The following is a 16,679-nucleotide window of genomic DNA, read 5'->3' as shown; positions in this document are numbered from 1 at the left end:
CAATCTTTCTACCTTTGCCACCTTATGACAGAATATTTGTAGTGTATACATATTGTGAGTTCCCCAAGACAGTGTACCACAAATAGTTAGCTACCATTATTCAATAATGATAGCAGCAGTTAATGTAATCCCAAGTCCATTGAAAGTCATTTACCTTTTTGTGATAAAATGAAATTCTCTATTACACAATAATCTATCATTACAATAAACAGAGAACAATATGATAAAAACACACACTCTGAAACAAACAAACAAAAAAAAAGCCACATCTAAATAATCATTAGATAAATCTTGCAATAAATCTCATCATCATATTATACATTCAATAAAAAAAAATTCCAGAAAATTAGGATTTCACCAGACTGAATAATAAAAAAAATACTAATCATATGATATGTTATCATACTGGTTAAAAAAAATGCATCAATTAACAAATGAAATACTTACAGACATAGTTGTGGAAGGTACACCAATAAGAAATGGCATGGGTGCACTAAAAATAAATAAATGTTTGCTGAATGTAATAATGCTTATTGGCAGGATTATGTCAGTATAACAAACAATTATTATAAACTTAGTTTAATCCTTTATACAAGTGTGAGCAAACAAAGTTTGTGCCTGAAAATATCTTCAGGATAAGGGTCAGGTAGTACAACACCGGATAACTCGTTCCAAAGGTGTACCAAGCTAACATCAATCCTATCGCAGTATCTCCCATAATGCAAAACACATCTCCTTGCAGATATGTATAATGTTATGCATTAAGGGAAGGGCCACTACCCAGACTAGTTTCAACCTTTATTGAGGTCTCTTCAGTGGGAGCCAGGCCCAGAAGTGGAGATACCAGGCAGAAGCAATGGCAAGGTCATCTTTACCTATAGGAGTTGCCAAAAGGTGTGCCACCTTTTTATTAAATTACTCTGGATTTAGAGAAAGATGTTGAGAGTTTATTTTTCACTTGGTTAGACTATAATAAATTTAGTTTAATCCTTTATCCAAGTGTGAGCAAACAAAATTTGTGCCTGAAAATATCTTCAGGACTAAGGTCTGGTAGTACAACACCTGGATAAAGGATTAAACTAAATTTATTATAGTCAAACCAAGTGAAATTATAGTCAAACTCAGTAGCTTTTACTGCTGTAAAAGCTACTGAGAAAGAAAATGTAATTGAGAGTATATATATATATATATTCATACCAGAAGTAGAAAACATAATCATAAACTTGTAATGTGAAGTAGATGATAACATTACACCAGTCACTATCAGGTCTCCAAGGACTCATTGCTAGAGACCTGCACTAGCCATTATTCACACAATGCCTATCATACTTCCAATTAAACCTTTTCACTGATAAAGCACTCATGACTACCTCTGGCAATCTATTCTTCTCATTAACACTCTAAACAAAAAAAAAAACTAGACCTTATACTCTTAACACAGCACTATTACACAGGGATGAAACTTTGTTCTCACCTGATCAGTCATGCAGCGAAATTTTTTTTTTTAGCATCTACTTTATAAAACACCAATAACTATATCTTTCTATCATATCCCCTTTTTTCTCCACTATCAGCTATAATTTGTTACCCACAATCCTCCAGTTTATCATTAGAGGAATTACCACACAAAAATTGGTCACCATTTTGGTCACTTTCTTCTGAATCCTCTCTCAACCACTTCCACAACCCCCAAGAAACTCAAGTGGCTGAATTTGTGCATAATAGTACCTACATTTGTTCACATCAAGACTCTATGAAGAGAGATAATAACGTCTAAGTGATTCCTTGAGATATTTTAATTTTGCACACTCATGTCCTCTGAACTTCAACTCTATATTCACCATTACCCTATAAAGTGAATAAATTATTAAGACAAGACACATAATCATGCTGTCCCTCCTCACAAAATACCATATTCCTATCCACCCATTCCTGAATTTAGGCCATCACCATTTTTTTCCAGTACCTTAACCACCACTCCTGAAATATTATAATCATAATATACCCTAATGTGTCATTAATCCCATCTAATAGCCCTTAAGATCACATAATTTCAAGAAAAATACCAAATAATAATAATAATAATAATAATATGTAGTATTTTCTTCTTCACTTGGCATGACTATTTCTAAACTAAATTTTATTTACAATATTCTTTCTGTTTAAAAAAACAAAACCAAACTATACAAGATTATTTGCTATTTTTGCTGACTGAACATTAAAATAATTATAAGTATGAGATTAATAGCTGATAATGTTTTAGTTGCATGCTAGGCAGAAAGCCTAGCTAATACATCATTTATTTCATAATTGTTCGCTTCATAATGTGCAATTCTGGAAAATGGGGGAGATGAACTACAGCTCAATGTATTGCAGGTAGCATTATACATTATTATAAATGTCATATTTTGTTTTCTGCAAATCAAAACCATACAAATGCAGAAACCATAAACATTCGGTGAAGATTTATAACTAGAATTATGAATAAACAATAAGCAAGACAATGCTGAACATCATCTCCAAAAATTTTATCTTCAATAAAGTTCTTCTTTGAGAGAAAAAAAAAAAAAAATTAACAAAATAAGCAAATTGGGAAAAAAAAAATCTTTTATGTGCAAACTGACTGCACAACTTTTCCAAACAAAATGATGACATTTTTCTCCCCTGAGATATATATTTCACAATGGAAGTTTCTCTTATTTTGCCCTGCCGTTAACAAACAAACAATAATTATATGATAAAAGAAATGCACATGTTGAGTTGATATTTCTATTTAAAATTATACATGCAGTTGTATTGAATTGAGTAACCACTTTGAGATTCTCAAGAGCAAAATGTAAAGGAGATGGAAATGTTCGTTGGAACCAGGGGAAGCTCATGCATAGGCACTGCAGAACCGGCAAATTTTTCTCGATACATAAATATATTTATTAATTTATTTATATTTGCTTGTAATATTTAATTTTATCATCAACAATCCTATACAGTTCTCTTATTTTGTATAAAAAATAATAAACATCCATCTTGTAGCACTTAGGAGGGTGAAGGACGCTAACACACTGTGTTTACCACAGTGTCATATTGCTACGTGCATAAGCATATGCACATCATAGTGAGATGCAAGCTATTAGTGTAATGCAGCACTGTCCATCGAGCAGTTCCACTGTTGTTTATATGCAGTTTGCGCCAGTAGTAAAGTGTTTGTAGTGCTTATTGTGTTTACTCCTTCTCTTTAAATATTTGGACATTACAATTAAAGGATTCAATTGTAATGTCCAAAAATTGTAAATCCATTCCTTAAATTACAATTAAAGGAATGGATTTTATTTTTAAGTAATTTTGATTTATATTAAACTGTATAATTTTATTGATAATAAACAATATTTTTTCATGAAACAAAACAAGAATAAATTTTATTTTTAAGTAATTTTGAATTATACCAAATTGTATAATTTTATCGATAATAAACAATATTTTTCATGTTTAATTTTTTTTTTTTTTAATTTTTACCATAATTTTGATATTTTATCCAAACATGTATACACTGTACTTACAGTGTGTATGTATATTTCGAAAGTTGCAGCACCCCCATGATTTCAAGCCACGAGCTGCCACTGGCTGGAACTAATGATTTAAGTAATGATAAATGTAGAATGAGAGAGGCCATGAAAGGATTGCTGGAAGAAGGGAGAACAAAAAAGTGCAAGAGTAAAAACTCGATTATTACTGAGATATGACAATTCTGAGTTAAGGAGGGCTATGATAGCAAATGATTCAATGTGCAGGCTGTGTAAAAGAAACTGATGTTAGTTTTTGGATGTGTGGAGGGAGTTTGATAGTAGAAAAGACTTATATAAGAAGGACAGCCTGTACATGAATGGATTTGGCATCTGGAACATGCCAAAATAAATTATTCAGCAGGTTGCAGGCAGTCCATACAGAGAGTCAAGGAAACTAGATGATCATGGGAGTAATGGTGAGAATTTGTGTGCAAGTTCAGGTAAGGTATTCAAACATCATGCGATAACGATACAATGCCATCGAGCATGGTTTTGAATATAGCAAAGGGATTGAAATGTATGCTTTGGGTTCAGACTATCTAAGTGGTATGTTTGGGGACTGAACAGAGAAAGATATCCAACTAGGCCAAAGAGACTTTAGATATAAGTATACAAACCAGGACATATACAAAACTTCTTATGTCTCCACAGATACAAGGCATCAGGAACAAAAGGATAGAGTTTCTTGCCTTGCTGAATATGTTTTGGTCTACTAGATTATTGGCATTAGTGACACCTTGCTCCAGAATCAGATGTAGTAAATGGAATTCAACATAAAGGGTATAGTATTGTTAGGAAAGATAGAAGAGGAAGTGGGTACTACTAATGATATCAGATGATTTGTGTCCAGTTAGGGTAGAAACACATGAAAGGAATAATAGTAATGTCCTATGTAGCAGTAAGTTTGAGGCTATCTGGTGTGAAGTGGAGACTAATAATATGAAATATATGGCAGAAGGGTTGCTACAGACCCAGTGGTTCAGCTGCTAGAGATAACGAAATGCAAATATCAAATAATTATCTTGTTGGGTACTAAGCAAATAATCATTATAGATGACGTAAATTATCCAAACTTTGATCAACATCACTGACTAGCAGCATTCTTAAATGTTTGCCTAGAATGTGTGGTGACACATGTGACCAAGCATTTTGTATATGCTGCGTAGGGGATGTTTATAAGCGATACATCTGCTTAAAGGTTTCTATTCAGTGGCCGTTATGTAGTTTATGATAATGTTATGGATTAGCTGGTAAAGGGAATGGATACACTATGATATTGCTGAAGCATTTGGTAGGATATCTCATGAAAGGGGCTGCTCTATAAACTGGAGAATAGGGGACTGGAATATAAACTATTGATTGGATAAGTGGGTGGTTGACTTATCCACACAGATGGGTATCAGAATTTGGTATATAGGCGTGTGAATCTACCAGATTTAAGGTAGATAGAAATCTCATGATAAGAATGGAGGAGAATTTATTGAGCTGCTGCAAGACAACTTTCTCAAGCAGCATATGAAAGAAGAACTCATGTCCACAGAGTGCTAGATTTGATTAGTGTCAGAAGGGAGACTCAGTTAAGGATGTGACTGTTTTGCCACCAGTTTGTGAGAACGATCATGCTACTGTCCTGAGATGTAGCTAACTATATGGATGCTCCAATTAGGACAGTTTATATGCTGAACTGCAAAGAGTATCAGTTACTGAGCAGGAAAGATATCAGCATGAAAGCTTTGAAAAGGTGCTTGACTGAGACAGAATCTGAATGTATCCTCAGAGTGAATGTGCAATCTTATTAGGCAGGACAGCCATAAGAGGGAGATCATGTGGGGAAAATATTGTAAAAATAAGAGTGAGATAAGTTATGAAATATATAAAGCACTGACTAATAAAGCTAAGAGTATTGTATGGAAAGCTAAATCAGAGTATGCAAAGAAATTGGCTGTGCAGGCTAAAGGCAACCTAAAAGAATTTTATCGTTATGCTGCAAGTAAACAAAAAAAAATTAATATGGAAAAATAATTTCAGTAAATGCAGATGGTACATTTGTGTCAGAAGCTAATGAGATTGTTCAAATAATGAGTGCTCACTTTGCTAATAGCTATCAACCAAGTGTATTTATTATGGTGCACAATGTTACTAGTATATTAGGTGAAGAGATGGAGTTGCATGAGAATAAGATCCAAGGGCTGTTGCATAACCTGGATAAGAATTCAGTGATAGGGACAGATGGGATATCATTATATATGCTAAAGGAATGTTTAGCCTAATTGGTTTAGCTTGTATGAGTCAGCTCACAAATGCTCCCACAGGAATGGAAGGAATATATGATACAAACTGATGCGTAACTACTGACCTATCAGTAGCTCTGTAGTGAAGATTTTACAGAAGTGGAAAAAACTCTACAGAAATGAGCTGACAGATATACTTTGCAAAGAACAGCATGGGTTTACTAAATAGGGATCATGTTTTATTAGTTTGCTAATACACATACCAGCCAGTGAATTAGAAACTTATTTAATACAGTGGTTTCTGTATAGGAATGCCAGTGCAATACTGATCCTCTTCAATTCCCTGAGCATAGATCGGTGAGATATGGGTCAGGAACAGCCTTCGATAAATGCCTCAGTCAATTGCTGCACATGCGAAGTTCTGTTTAGTCCATATAAGCCTTCTCAGATGATGGCAAGCTTGTTTCTGATAGACTTTCTTAGGACCATTTAGACAAGCAAAGTGAGTATTTTTTCACTGATTAAACACCCAGGATATCTCACCATTTCAGAAACCAGTGAGCTCTGCTGTTTTCAAAATTGTGGCACCAGCCAGATGAGCATCCACAATAAGTCATTTATTGAACTATAAAGATCCTTGTTTTTCCCCATTGTGATCAACATCACTAACTAGCAGTATTCTTAAATGTTTGCCTAGAATGTGTGGTGACACATGTGACAAAGTATTTTGTATACACTGCATAGGTATTGTTTATAAGTGATATATCTGCTTAAAGGTTTCTATTCAGTGGCCGTTATGTGTAGTTTATGATAATGTTATGGATGAGCTGATAAAGGGAATGGATACACTATGATACTGTTGGATTTGCTGAGGCATTTGGTAGGATATCTCATGAAAGGCTGCTCTATAAACTGGAGAATATGGGACTGGAATATAAACTATTGATTGGATAAGTGGGTGGCTGACAGACAGGTATCAGAAATTGGTATATAGGAGTGTGAATCTGCTAGATTTAAGGTGATTAGTCCTTCGACCATTGTTGTTCAATGCATATATTAATGATATTGGGAAGGAAGGGTCTGACAGGAGATATTCAATTGTTCAATGATGATGTAAAGACTTGTAATTCAATTCAAAGACTGTCAATTCAGTGTTTAGTCAAGTGTCAACTTATGTACTCTGGAGTGATCAGATTTCTAACAACATATTATATTGGTGGGATTATGCTTCAGAGGTCTTGAAGTTATGGTAGACAGGAATTTGGAGTTCAAGAGTCACATAGCAAAATTGCAAATACAACTCAGAGGATAATTGCAATATTGAAATGAACACGTATGGACAAGGAAGTCATTTTGCCTCTTTACTGCAACTGGCCCATTGTGCTCAGAGTTGGTCTCCTTTCGATAGTGATAAAGAAGCTGTAGAAAGGGTGCAAAGAAGAATAAAAGAAATGATATCATAACTATGGAATAGATTATGAGGATGGATTGAGAATATATAAATAGCAGACCCTGGTAAACAGAAGAAATATAGGGATGATATGATAGAAGTCTATAAACTTCTTCTCAAAGCATGTTATAGGCAGTACTTTATTTTTTTTTTGTGACAGTACGCTGGTACGGCATACCAGCATCTTTATTAACATCACATATGTGGTACATTTAGAAATTTTATATTCAGTAATTTTTTATATGTTTATCTATTAAGCAAATATACTTAATTATTTAATGAAATTTAAATTTTTTTATTACTCCTATTGTTAGGATATTTGCTATATAAATTTTTATTAAAAATTATCATATATGTTTTACTTTTTTTTTTTTTAAATATATTTTTATATACTTTCTCAGGATATTTTTCCACATTACTGTTGACAGTTACTTTCACGGAAATCGTTGAAATTATGTTTTTCTTTCTCTGTACCCAGCGTAATATTTGAACAAATAACCACATTCTTTTCTTGGGCTCACTTTAGTGAGTATGGACATGGCAAACCTGAGGAACCTGATGCTGGACCATGCCTTACTTCATGTAATATACATCTGTTATATTATCTTTAGACTGGTACCTCCCATTCTTTCTTCTCTTCTTACTCCTTCCTCCAAATGCTATTAGAGTATTTGAGGGCCAGGGGTGAATCTTTCCCATCTTGCTATGCCAGTTCGTCTTATGCAGCCACCGAAGGGGGCAAGCTAGATCCAATAGGTGCCAGTCCCAAGCTCAGATAAATGGCAAGGGTTGATGCTAGGAAGGGCATCCAGTTGTAAAACTTAACTGCCAGCTCTAGTTATGATCAAATGAGTCAAAAAGAAAGTGATACAAGGGCTAGGGCATACCTCTTAAACGAAGTGCAGCCACATCATCCTACAGCTGCGAGAAGTGGATGAGGGCTACTGCATCAAGGGCAGGTGCAGTTAAAGAAGCGAGCTTAGCAGGTGGAGAGAATGTTGCAAGTGGAAACACTGAATGTTGGAAGCATGACTGCAAGGGGAAGAGAGATGGCAGACATGATGAAGAAGCTGGACAATTTATGAGTGTAGGAGACAGGAGACAAGGTGTAAAGGGGGGGGGAAGGCAAAGGAACTAGGAGGCAAGTATAAATTGTTCTACTCTGGAGTGAATAAAGAGAGAAGAAATGGTTTTGGAAGTGTGGTGCGTGGCAGAATGAAGGGCAAAGTACTGGAAGTGGGTAGGAGGAATGAAAAGATCATGCGAATGAAACTGGGTCTTGGAGAAGAGCAACTGGTCATCTTATGTGTATACGCCACGCAAGTTGGACATACAGCAGAAGAGAAATATGAGTTCTGGAACATGCTAGATGAAGAAATGACAGAACTGGAAGAAAATGAGATGGTGATTGTCGAAGGAGACTTGAACGGACACATAGGGAGACAGAATAGGCACTGTGAAAGGGTGCATGGTGGACATGGAGTGGGAATGATGAACCAGGAAAGAGACAGGATTTTGGACTTCGCTGTAGCATTTAATCTGACAATTGTGAACTCCTTTTTCTGCAAGAGGTAAGAACATTTGATAACATTTAGAAGTGGCAACAACAGTTCACACATTGACTACATTTTGACCGGAAGAAAACATCTTAAGGCAGTAACAAATTGTAAGGTAATCCCAACAGATCAAGTGGCACAGCAACACTGGCTGCTGTGCACAGACTTTAAAATAAGGTGAAAGATAAGAACTTCTGAAGGCCATGGGAGAAAGGCAATTAAGTGGTTTCACTTAAAAGAAGAGAGTGTGAGGAACTGTTTTAGGGAGAGGATTTCAGATGGACTAGAAAGTGTACATGATTAGTGGAGACATAATTCAAAAGCAATTCTGAAGGGAATCTGGTTGTAAAACTTCACTGCCAGCTCTAATTATGATTAAATGAGTCAAAAAGAAAGTGATACAAGGGCTAGGGCGTGCAATCGAGATGCTTGGTGAAACATCTGGAAAGATTAGAGAGCAGAAGGAGGGGTGGTGGTGGAATAATAATGTACAAGAAGCAGTGACAACTAAGATGAAGGCAAAGCAGAAGTGGGACAAATCAAGAGTGGAAGAGGACAGAGAGAAAAAGCGAGACGCCAACAGAGTTGTTGTGCAAGCGAAAGCCATGGCATATCAAGATCTTTATGATCAATTAGAAGCAAAGGAAGGACAGAGAAAAATTTATCAATTGGCAAAATGTAGAAATAAGGCATCAAAGGAGACATCTTACATGTGACAGATCAAAGACTCTGGAGGAAGAGTATTAAGGAGGGATGTGGATATAAGAAACAGATGGAGAATATACTTTGAAGGGTTTTTGAATGAAGAAAATGCAAGGACTCACAGAGAAGATGGGCAGCCTTATGAGGGGATAGTGTAAAGCATTAGTAGAATGGAAGTGAAGGAGGCCATAAAGAGGATGAAGAATGGAAAAGAAAATTGGTGGGTTCCAACAAGATCCCAGTGGAGGCATGGAAGACACTAGGGGAAGAGGGAATTTGACCTACTGTGGGACCTGTTAATAAAAATTTGTCAACAGGAAAATATGCCAGGAATGGAGGGAAAGTACTCTTGTCCCCATCTACAATGGTAAAGGGGGATGCACAAGACTAAGAATTACACAGGAATAAAGTTGATGTCCCACACAATGAAAATGCTAGAAAGGGTTCTTGATGGAAGACTGAGGGAAGGAGATGGAGATTGCAAAGGAACAATTTGGTTTCATGCCTGGTCAATCGACAACAGATACTATCTTTGGGTTATGGCAGATGATGGAAAAGTTTTGAGAGAAGCAACAGGAGCTACATCTGGTAATTATTGATCTGGAGAAAGTGTATGATAAAGTGTCAAAGCAAGAAGTATGGAGGTGTTTGAGGGAGAAGAAGGTACCGGAGAAATATGTTGGGTTGGTGCAGGAGACATACAGAAATGTGAAGACAAGAATTTGGACCTGCCTGGGAGAGACAGAAAGTTTTCAAGTGACAGTTGTCTTGCATCAAGGGTCAGCATTAAGCCCATTCCAGTTTAATACTGTGATGGAGGATGTGAGAGAAGACACGCCTTGGACAATGTTGTATGCAGATGACATTGTGCCATGTGCAGAATCAAGAAAAGTGGCAGCTAAAATGAAAAGATGGAGGAAAGTACTGGAAGAGAGAGGTATGAGACTGAGCAGAAGTAAGACAGAGTATATGTGTTGCAAAGTGGATGGCAGCCAGGAGACAGATCTGGAGTTGGAAGGAAATGTCATCAGGAAGGTTAGGGACTTTAGATACTTAGGTTCAACAGTGAAAGAGGATGCAGAGGCCGAGAAGGAAGTGGGATGCAGGATATAAGCAGGATGGAGGAACTACAGAGAGAGATAGCTGGAGGTGCTATATGATAAGAGGGTGCCAATCAATCTAAATGGCAAAATCTACAGGACAGTGGTGAGACCAGCTATGACATATGCTATAGATACTGTGGCCCTGAGGAAAAATAACATTGGCAGGATAGAGGAGTGGAGTTGAAAATGCTTAGGTGGATGTGCAGTGTGACCAGAAAGGATCGTTTGAGAAATGACTATGTAAGGGGAACGGTGAAAGTTTACGAACTTAGGAGCAAAGATACAGGAGGCAAGGTTGAGATGGTTTGGTCATGTGATGAGGAGGGAGGATGAGTGTGTGTGTGGGAAGAAAGGTCATGCAGATGGATGTGCAGGGGAGGAGAAAGCATGGGCAGCCAAAGAAGAGATGGAGGGAAATGGTGGAGGAGGACTTGAGGATGTGGAGGAGACTCACTACAAACAGCAATCCTACTTAAGTCAGACAAGCTGCAGAAGAAGAAGATTTTATATACTTACACAATAAATTTAGGCTTGATATACTATGTGTTATATACTTAATTTGCTGTTCTTATTCTGACATTATCATACTAGGAAGTAACAATATCAGTAAATAAATTTTAATTTTCTTGTCATATCATTTAATTTTCAGTTCTTCCTACTAGCAAAGAATGAGTACCGGCACCTACTACTGTTTTACAAAAAACTGTTATAGGCTATTGACTAATGAAATATTTTGCTATATGGAAGGCAAGGAGAGCAAGCATCTGGAAGTTAAATGTCTGTGTGATTAAGAAAGGGGAGAGAGATTTTACTATCACAGAACAGTGAGCAAGTGAATGAAACAGTCTACTTGTTGAAGTAGTGAGTGCATTCGATGTGAATGAGTTTAAGAGAAAGTATAGATCAAGTAGGTGATCTATGGCCTCTCTTAATGAATTCTCGACTTTCTGGAGCTCAGATAATAAAAATAATTCTCATCTCCAGACTGATTTCTCCCTTATTTCATATACATTTACTAAGTTGACTCCCCACTATAGCAGCTTTGCTTAATAGTTGTCCATTTCCTTAGTTTGCCATCTTCAATAAAACTGCCAAAATATTCCAAGGTTCTCCATTCCTGATGCAGCTGATTTTCAATGTTCCTGCCAATTTTCATAGTAGTTGTTTTTTTTTATGACTGATTATCATTCCACTTTGTTATTAATTTAGTTAAGGAATTTTGCAGCCTTGCATTGAATTTATTTAGGAGTATAATATCAAATGAATAAAGAAAAGAGCTGAGATAAACATCTTTGCTATTTTCTCTATTATTTACAAAGAATAATCTTTCATAATATGAAAGATCCATACAGATGACAAATAAGAGGGGAGATAGTCTTACATCTAATCTTTCCTGTTACTACCCTTGATTCTGATTGCCCATTTACAATTTAAATACAGACTACGTATTGCTTGGCATGATGTCCCATTTACACCATATAACTGTAATGTTTTGAAGCTTATCTCTTATCTCTTGGTGACTTCTGTATTGACAGAAGTTACTGAGAAGTAGTGTGTGTGTGGGGGGGGGGGGGGCTTATACACAGTCACATAAAGTAGAATTAAAATCAACACCTCAAATGCTGGATATTTCAAAATAGAACTCCAGGGCAACTTAAAAAAAAAAAATTCACCAACAATTTAGCTTCATCAACAATTCTCATATCTACTTTGACATAAAAAAGTCCTTTTCAACTGTCACTCACACAAAATTAGGAAAAGTAATAATTGTTTGTTCAAATTTTGACTGTTCATTGAATGGACATCAGAAATGCTTTGTTTTTGGAATGTTGTTTCACTTTAACAGAAGTCAGATAAATAAAATAGCACTATGTGACCTTTCTTTGGTCAGCAACAAAACTTCATTCCCAACATATTTGTTAATGATGAAGTAAATTAACATTAACAAAAACACATAAAAGTAATATACATCCTTTGCTTTATAAAAGGCAATTTACAAAGATTTCTTTTTATTTTTCATCTTCCCTCCTCTCTAATGCACTTTTTACTTTCATGTATTCCATTCCATCAGCTAGATATTTTGTCATCTATCATCATATAGTATACTACATATTTTCAATTACTGAGACTGCATAAATGATGTATGTCATGAGACCTGAATACTACAAACAGCAAAATGGTTAAGATAAAAGATTTAGTAATAGCAGAAAACATGCATTCATTTTCAATATTAATTGAAGTGAAGCTTCTCACTTACTTAATAATACTACAATAATTATTTAGAATTATTTTAGGTTTCAAATATGTAAAAGGGTAAGTATACTTTACAGATTTTTCTTACTGTGTACTGAAATGCTGCTCTCCACTGGCAACTTTTGCAATGAATGGTTAGACTTAATGGCCTAGCTATTCTTTAGCCAATAATAAAACTCAAAATACTGCTGCTACATTATTTTACATAACAAGATATAAAATATCTGACAAGATAGTTTAGTCATATATCAAAAATAATGATCTTTATTTACAGTTCTCTATTCAAAGTAATTTAATCTATCAATAAAATTCTCTGTAGACAATTTATATAAAGAGGCTTACATTTATACATTTTACACTGTACTACTATATTTCTCTAAAACATTTAGGAATAGATGTTTTAAAAGAGCATTTATAAAAGATTGATGTGAAAGAAAATTTTTAATACATGACAAGTGGGGGGGAAGAACAAGAAACTGCCCTTGGAGGTTGTATAAGAGTGTGGTTAATAAGGATTAGATTTTTTGTTGGAGAGTAGTGAATGTGTGGAATGGATTGCCAGAGGTGGTCATGAGTGTTTTGTTGGTTAATTAGTTTAAGAGTGATGATAGCTATTGTGTGAAAAATGCTTAGTATGTCTCCAAGCATTGATTCTTTGAACTTCATTGAGATGCTTATATAATAATAATCATTTTAAGTAATACACTCTTACCAAAGATAGTCCAACAAGTGGTTTGGAAGAACCGGAATAAATATGTGTTGCCTGAAAAGAAATATAAATGTGTTTACTACACTGAGCTTCATTCTGAAATTGATTCCAAAATATTTTATGTTATGCATTAATTATTTTCAGCACATATGCTGAAACCACGTATAAAAATTAATTATATATATAGGGTTAGCTAGAACTGGAAATAAAGCAACTAAGGCTATGAGGCCAATATACTATCTCTTAATTGTGCATGTGTTCTCCTGTCAGTATACCTGGTTTGGCAGATGAAAATGTCTCCTATCTCTATATCAGATCAGCTAACTCAATTTTCAATTAAATTATCCTCATAGTATGCTAAAGCTGGAAATATGTATTCATTCGTATACTTAAGATGACTTATGTATGGTTCCAACTATGAAAGGCTGTAATAATTTAGTATACATTACTACAGTGCATGAGCTTCATTTTTATATATTTTTTATTACTTTATAGGGATAAAACATTGAAATGTACAAAATTTAACAATATTGATTAACTAATTTATTAATAGCTATTTTCAACTCAACATTTAGATAGTTATAGGAAAGTCATCTTTGGGGCTTAATACATATTTCAGAGTAGATGCAGAAGAACATCCCAAACAAAATACATTTAAATCTGGTAGGATGATCAAGTACTGCAATGCTACGAAATCAAGACTTTGTTCAAATTACATGTGCAGATTATTGCGATGAACAGTCATTTATTAAAAAAACAAAATTGTAAATAGTGAAATAACAGTAAAAAGTGTAAATAATAGGTGAAATAAATTTACTTTTTTTTTTAACCAGTGTCTACTATTTTTGCATTATGAAAAATGGAGTAGTTAGTGCTTGCTAGAAAGAACTGCTACATACAATTAATAGTTAAAAAAATTAAAAAAAAAAGTTTTTCATTAATATTTGGGTAAATTCACAAAATTATTTCTGTTCTCAAGAATAAAAACAAAGTAATGTTACAAGCAAGAAATTTGGACATGGTTGCCTAGTGAATTATTAGCTATTCTGCTAAACAACATACTGAAAATGAAAGAGTAAAAATTGGTTTGAACATTAAGTTTAGAAAAATGAATGTATTGCACATCTATCTATAATAGTGACTATATTGCTCATCTTCACCTACTGCACACATCTCCCCCCCTCCTCCAACCCAACAAATGGAAGTGATGTCAAAGAAATAATGAAACAATTCAAGCAGCTTGGATGAATACACAAATTACATGTACACATATGCGCACAGAAAATAAATAAATAACTATTAACCACAAGTCAAGAGGAGTTGTTGGAACTCCTCTTGACTTCCAACAACTTCCATAACTATCCTATCAAATGCCTCTTCCACATTTCCATATTCTTAACAATGGAACATAACTGCATGACACTTTCTAACTGAAGCAATAAAGCAAGCTTCAGGATGTGGAATGAAAAGACCTTATCCTTAAGAAGTTAAATGAAAATTTTTTAAGAAGTTAAATGAAATTAAAATCACCATCCCAACTCACAAAAAAAAGGAACATCCGATTATAAAAAAATCTCTAGAATAACCCAATATATATGCAGGTGAAGGTACTCAGGAAAGGGTAATATCACAGTCAATTATTAAACTTTTTTTGATCATTAAAAAACTTTGGGCACCTCTGAGGACTGCTTATAAATTATGGGGTTACCTTCCTACTTATGAAAGGCTTGAAGTAGCATGAAAAAGTTCTATGTTTGGTCTTAGACAGTTTCCAGACCAGGTAAGAAATGAATATATGATTATCAGCTATGTTGACTCGGTATGTAGATATGTTCATATTATTTACTGACTGAATTCCGAGAATTAGAAAAACAAATTAATTTAATACACAACATGTTTCGTCGGAATGCCGACTTCTTCAGACGTGAGAACATTAAAAGCAAACATAAAAAACACTGTAAAGAAACATTGCACCACTACAATAACAGACTAAGAACTGGAATTAAGTTTGAACTGAAGCTACAGTCCAGGCTCAAATTCTATTGTTAGGCATATGCAAGTGCGGTGTGTGTAACTTCACGAGTGAGCCAGTATCTGATGGCAGAGCTATGCGAGTCTGCCAAACTATAACTAAGGTTACTGTTTATGTGAGAAGAGTCTAGGATAATTTCTTTGGATTCATCTATGCGGCGTTCTACTTCATCATGGCATATATGAATGTTTGAAGTTATATTCCAGTCTATTTCATGTTGGCGGCCTTCATTATTTGTGTTCACTGAGAATAGGACATGGCTTGAGAGGGTGCTTGCTCTGGTTCTACTATGAGTGATGTCTCTCTCTGATGTTCTTCAGGATGCAGGAGGATGGACTTCTCAGTTTGGCCATAATATGGCTTCCCACAGTCACATATGATTTTATATACACCTGGAAACTGACAAATCCTCCAAGCTGACAAGGGTAATGCAACTGTCATCCTAAATAAACAGATTACCAAAACAAAATCTTAGCATTATTAGAGTAAGATACATAATAGAACGAACAGCCTTCTAAAAAGGCCATGGAACTTCCAAGAAACTATAATAAATTTGGTTTAATCCTTTATCCAAGTGTAAGCAAACAAGGTTTGCACCTGAAATATCTTCAGGACTGAGGCAACTCGTGGTAAACGTGGACCAAGTTCTCATCGCTCCTTAGTATCTCCCATAATGCAAAGTAGACATGTATTCCTTGCAGACATGTATAATGCTATGCATTAAGGGAAGGGCCTCTACCCAGACCGGTTTCAACCTTTATTGAGGTCTCGTCAGTGGGAGCCAGAGGTTTGAACATTAAGTTTAGATACTAAGGCAGAAGCAATGGAGAAGTCATATTTACCTATACAAGTTGCCAAAAGGTATCTCACCTTATTATTCAATTACTCTGGATTTAGAGAAAGATGTTGGAAGTTTTTTTTTTCTTTTTCCTTCAGGAAGATACTTCAGGATTAAACTTTTTGCTTACACTTGGATAAAGGATTAAACTAAATTTATTACAGTCTAACCAATGGGAAAAAAAACTTCCAACATCTTTCTCTAAACCCAGAGTAGAGTAATTGAATAATAAGGTGAGACACCTT

The 16,679-nt window shown here is 35.0% G+C and overlaps 1 protein-coding gene across 5 annotated transcripts in view; it reads right to left on the bottom strand.

Annotated features, from left to right (window-relative positions):
* The window catches only part of LOC150098087 (DENN domain-containing protein 1A-like), a 224,361-nt gene that overhangs the window by 108,756 nt on the left and 98,926 nt on the right, over positions 1-16,679 (bottom strand). For all 5 annotated transcript variants that reach the window (XM_090406168.1, XM_090406169.1, XM_090406171.1 and 2 more), the window contains 2 exons: positions 13,568-13,618; positions 448-493 (listed from right to left, as the gene is read on the bottom strand). In XM_090406168.1, the coding sequence (XP_090262294.1) occupies positions 448-493; positions 13,568-13,618 (97 nt within the window). The remainder of the gene's footprint in view (positions 1-447; positions 494-13,567; positions 13,619-16,679) is intronic.

This window comes from Typopeltis vanoorti, chromosome 16 (assembly GCF_054136105.1).
Source record: "Typopeltis vanoorti isolate ZY-2024b chromosome 16, IOZ_Tvanoo_1.0, whole genome shotgun sequence".
In the NCBI taxonomy this organism is placed as follows: domain Eukaryota; kingdom Metazoa; phylum Arthropoda; class Arachnida; order Uropygi; family Thelyphonidae; genus Typopeltis; species Typopeltis vanoorti.
Note: the sequence above shows the minus strand (reverse complement) of the source record. Positions and strands in the feature narration are given on the sequence as shown.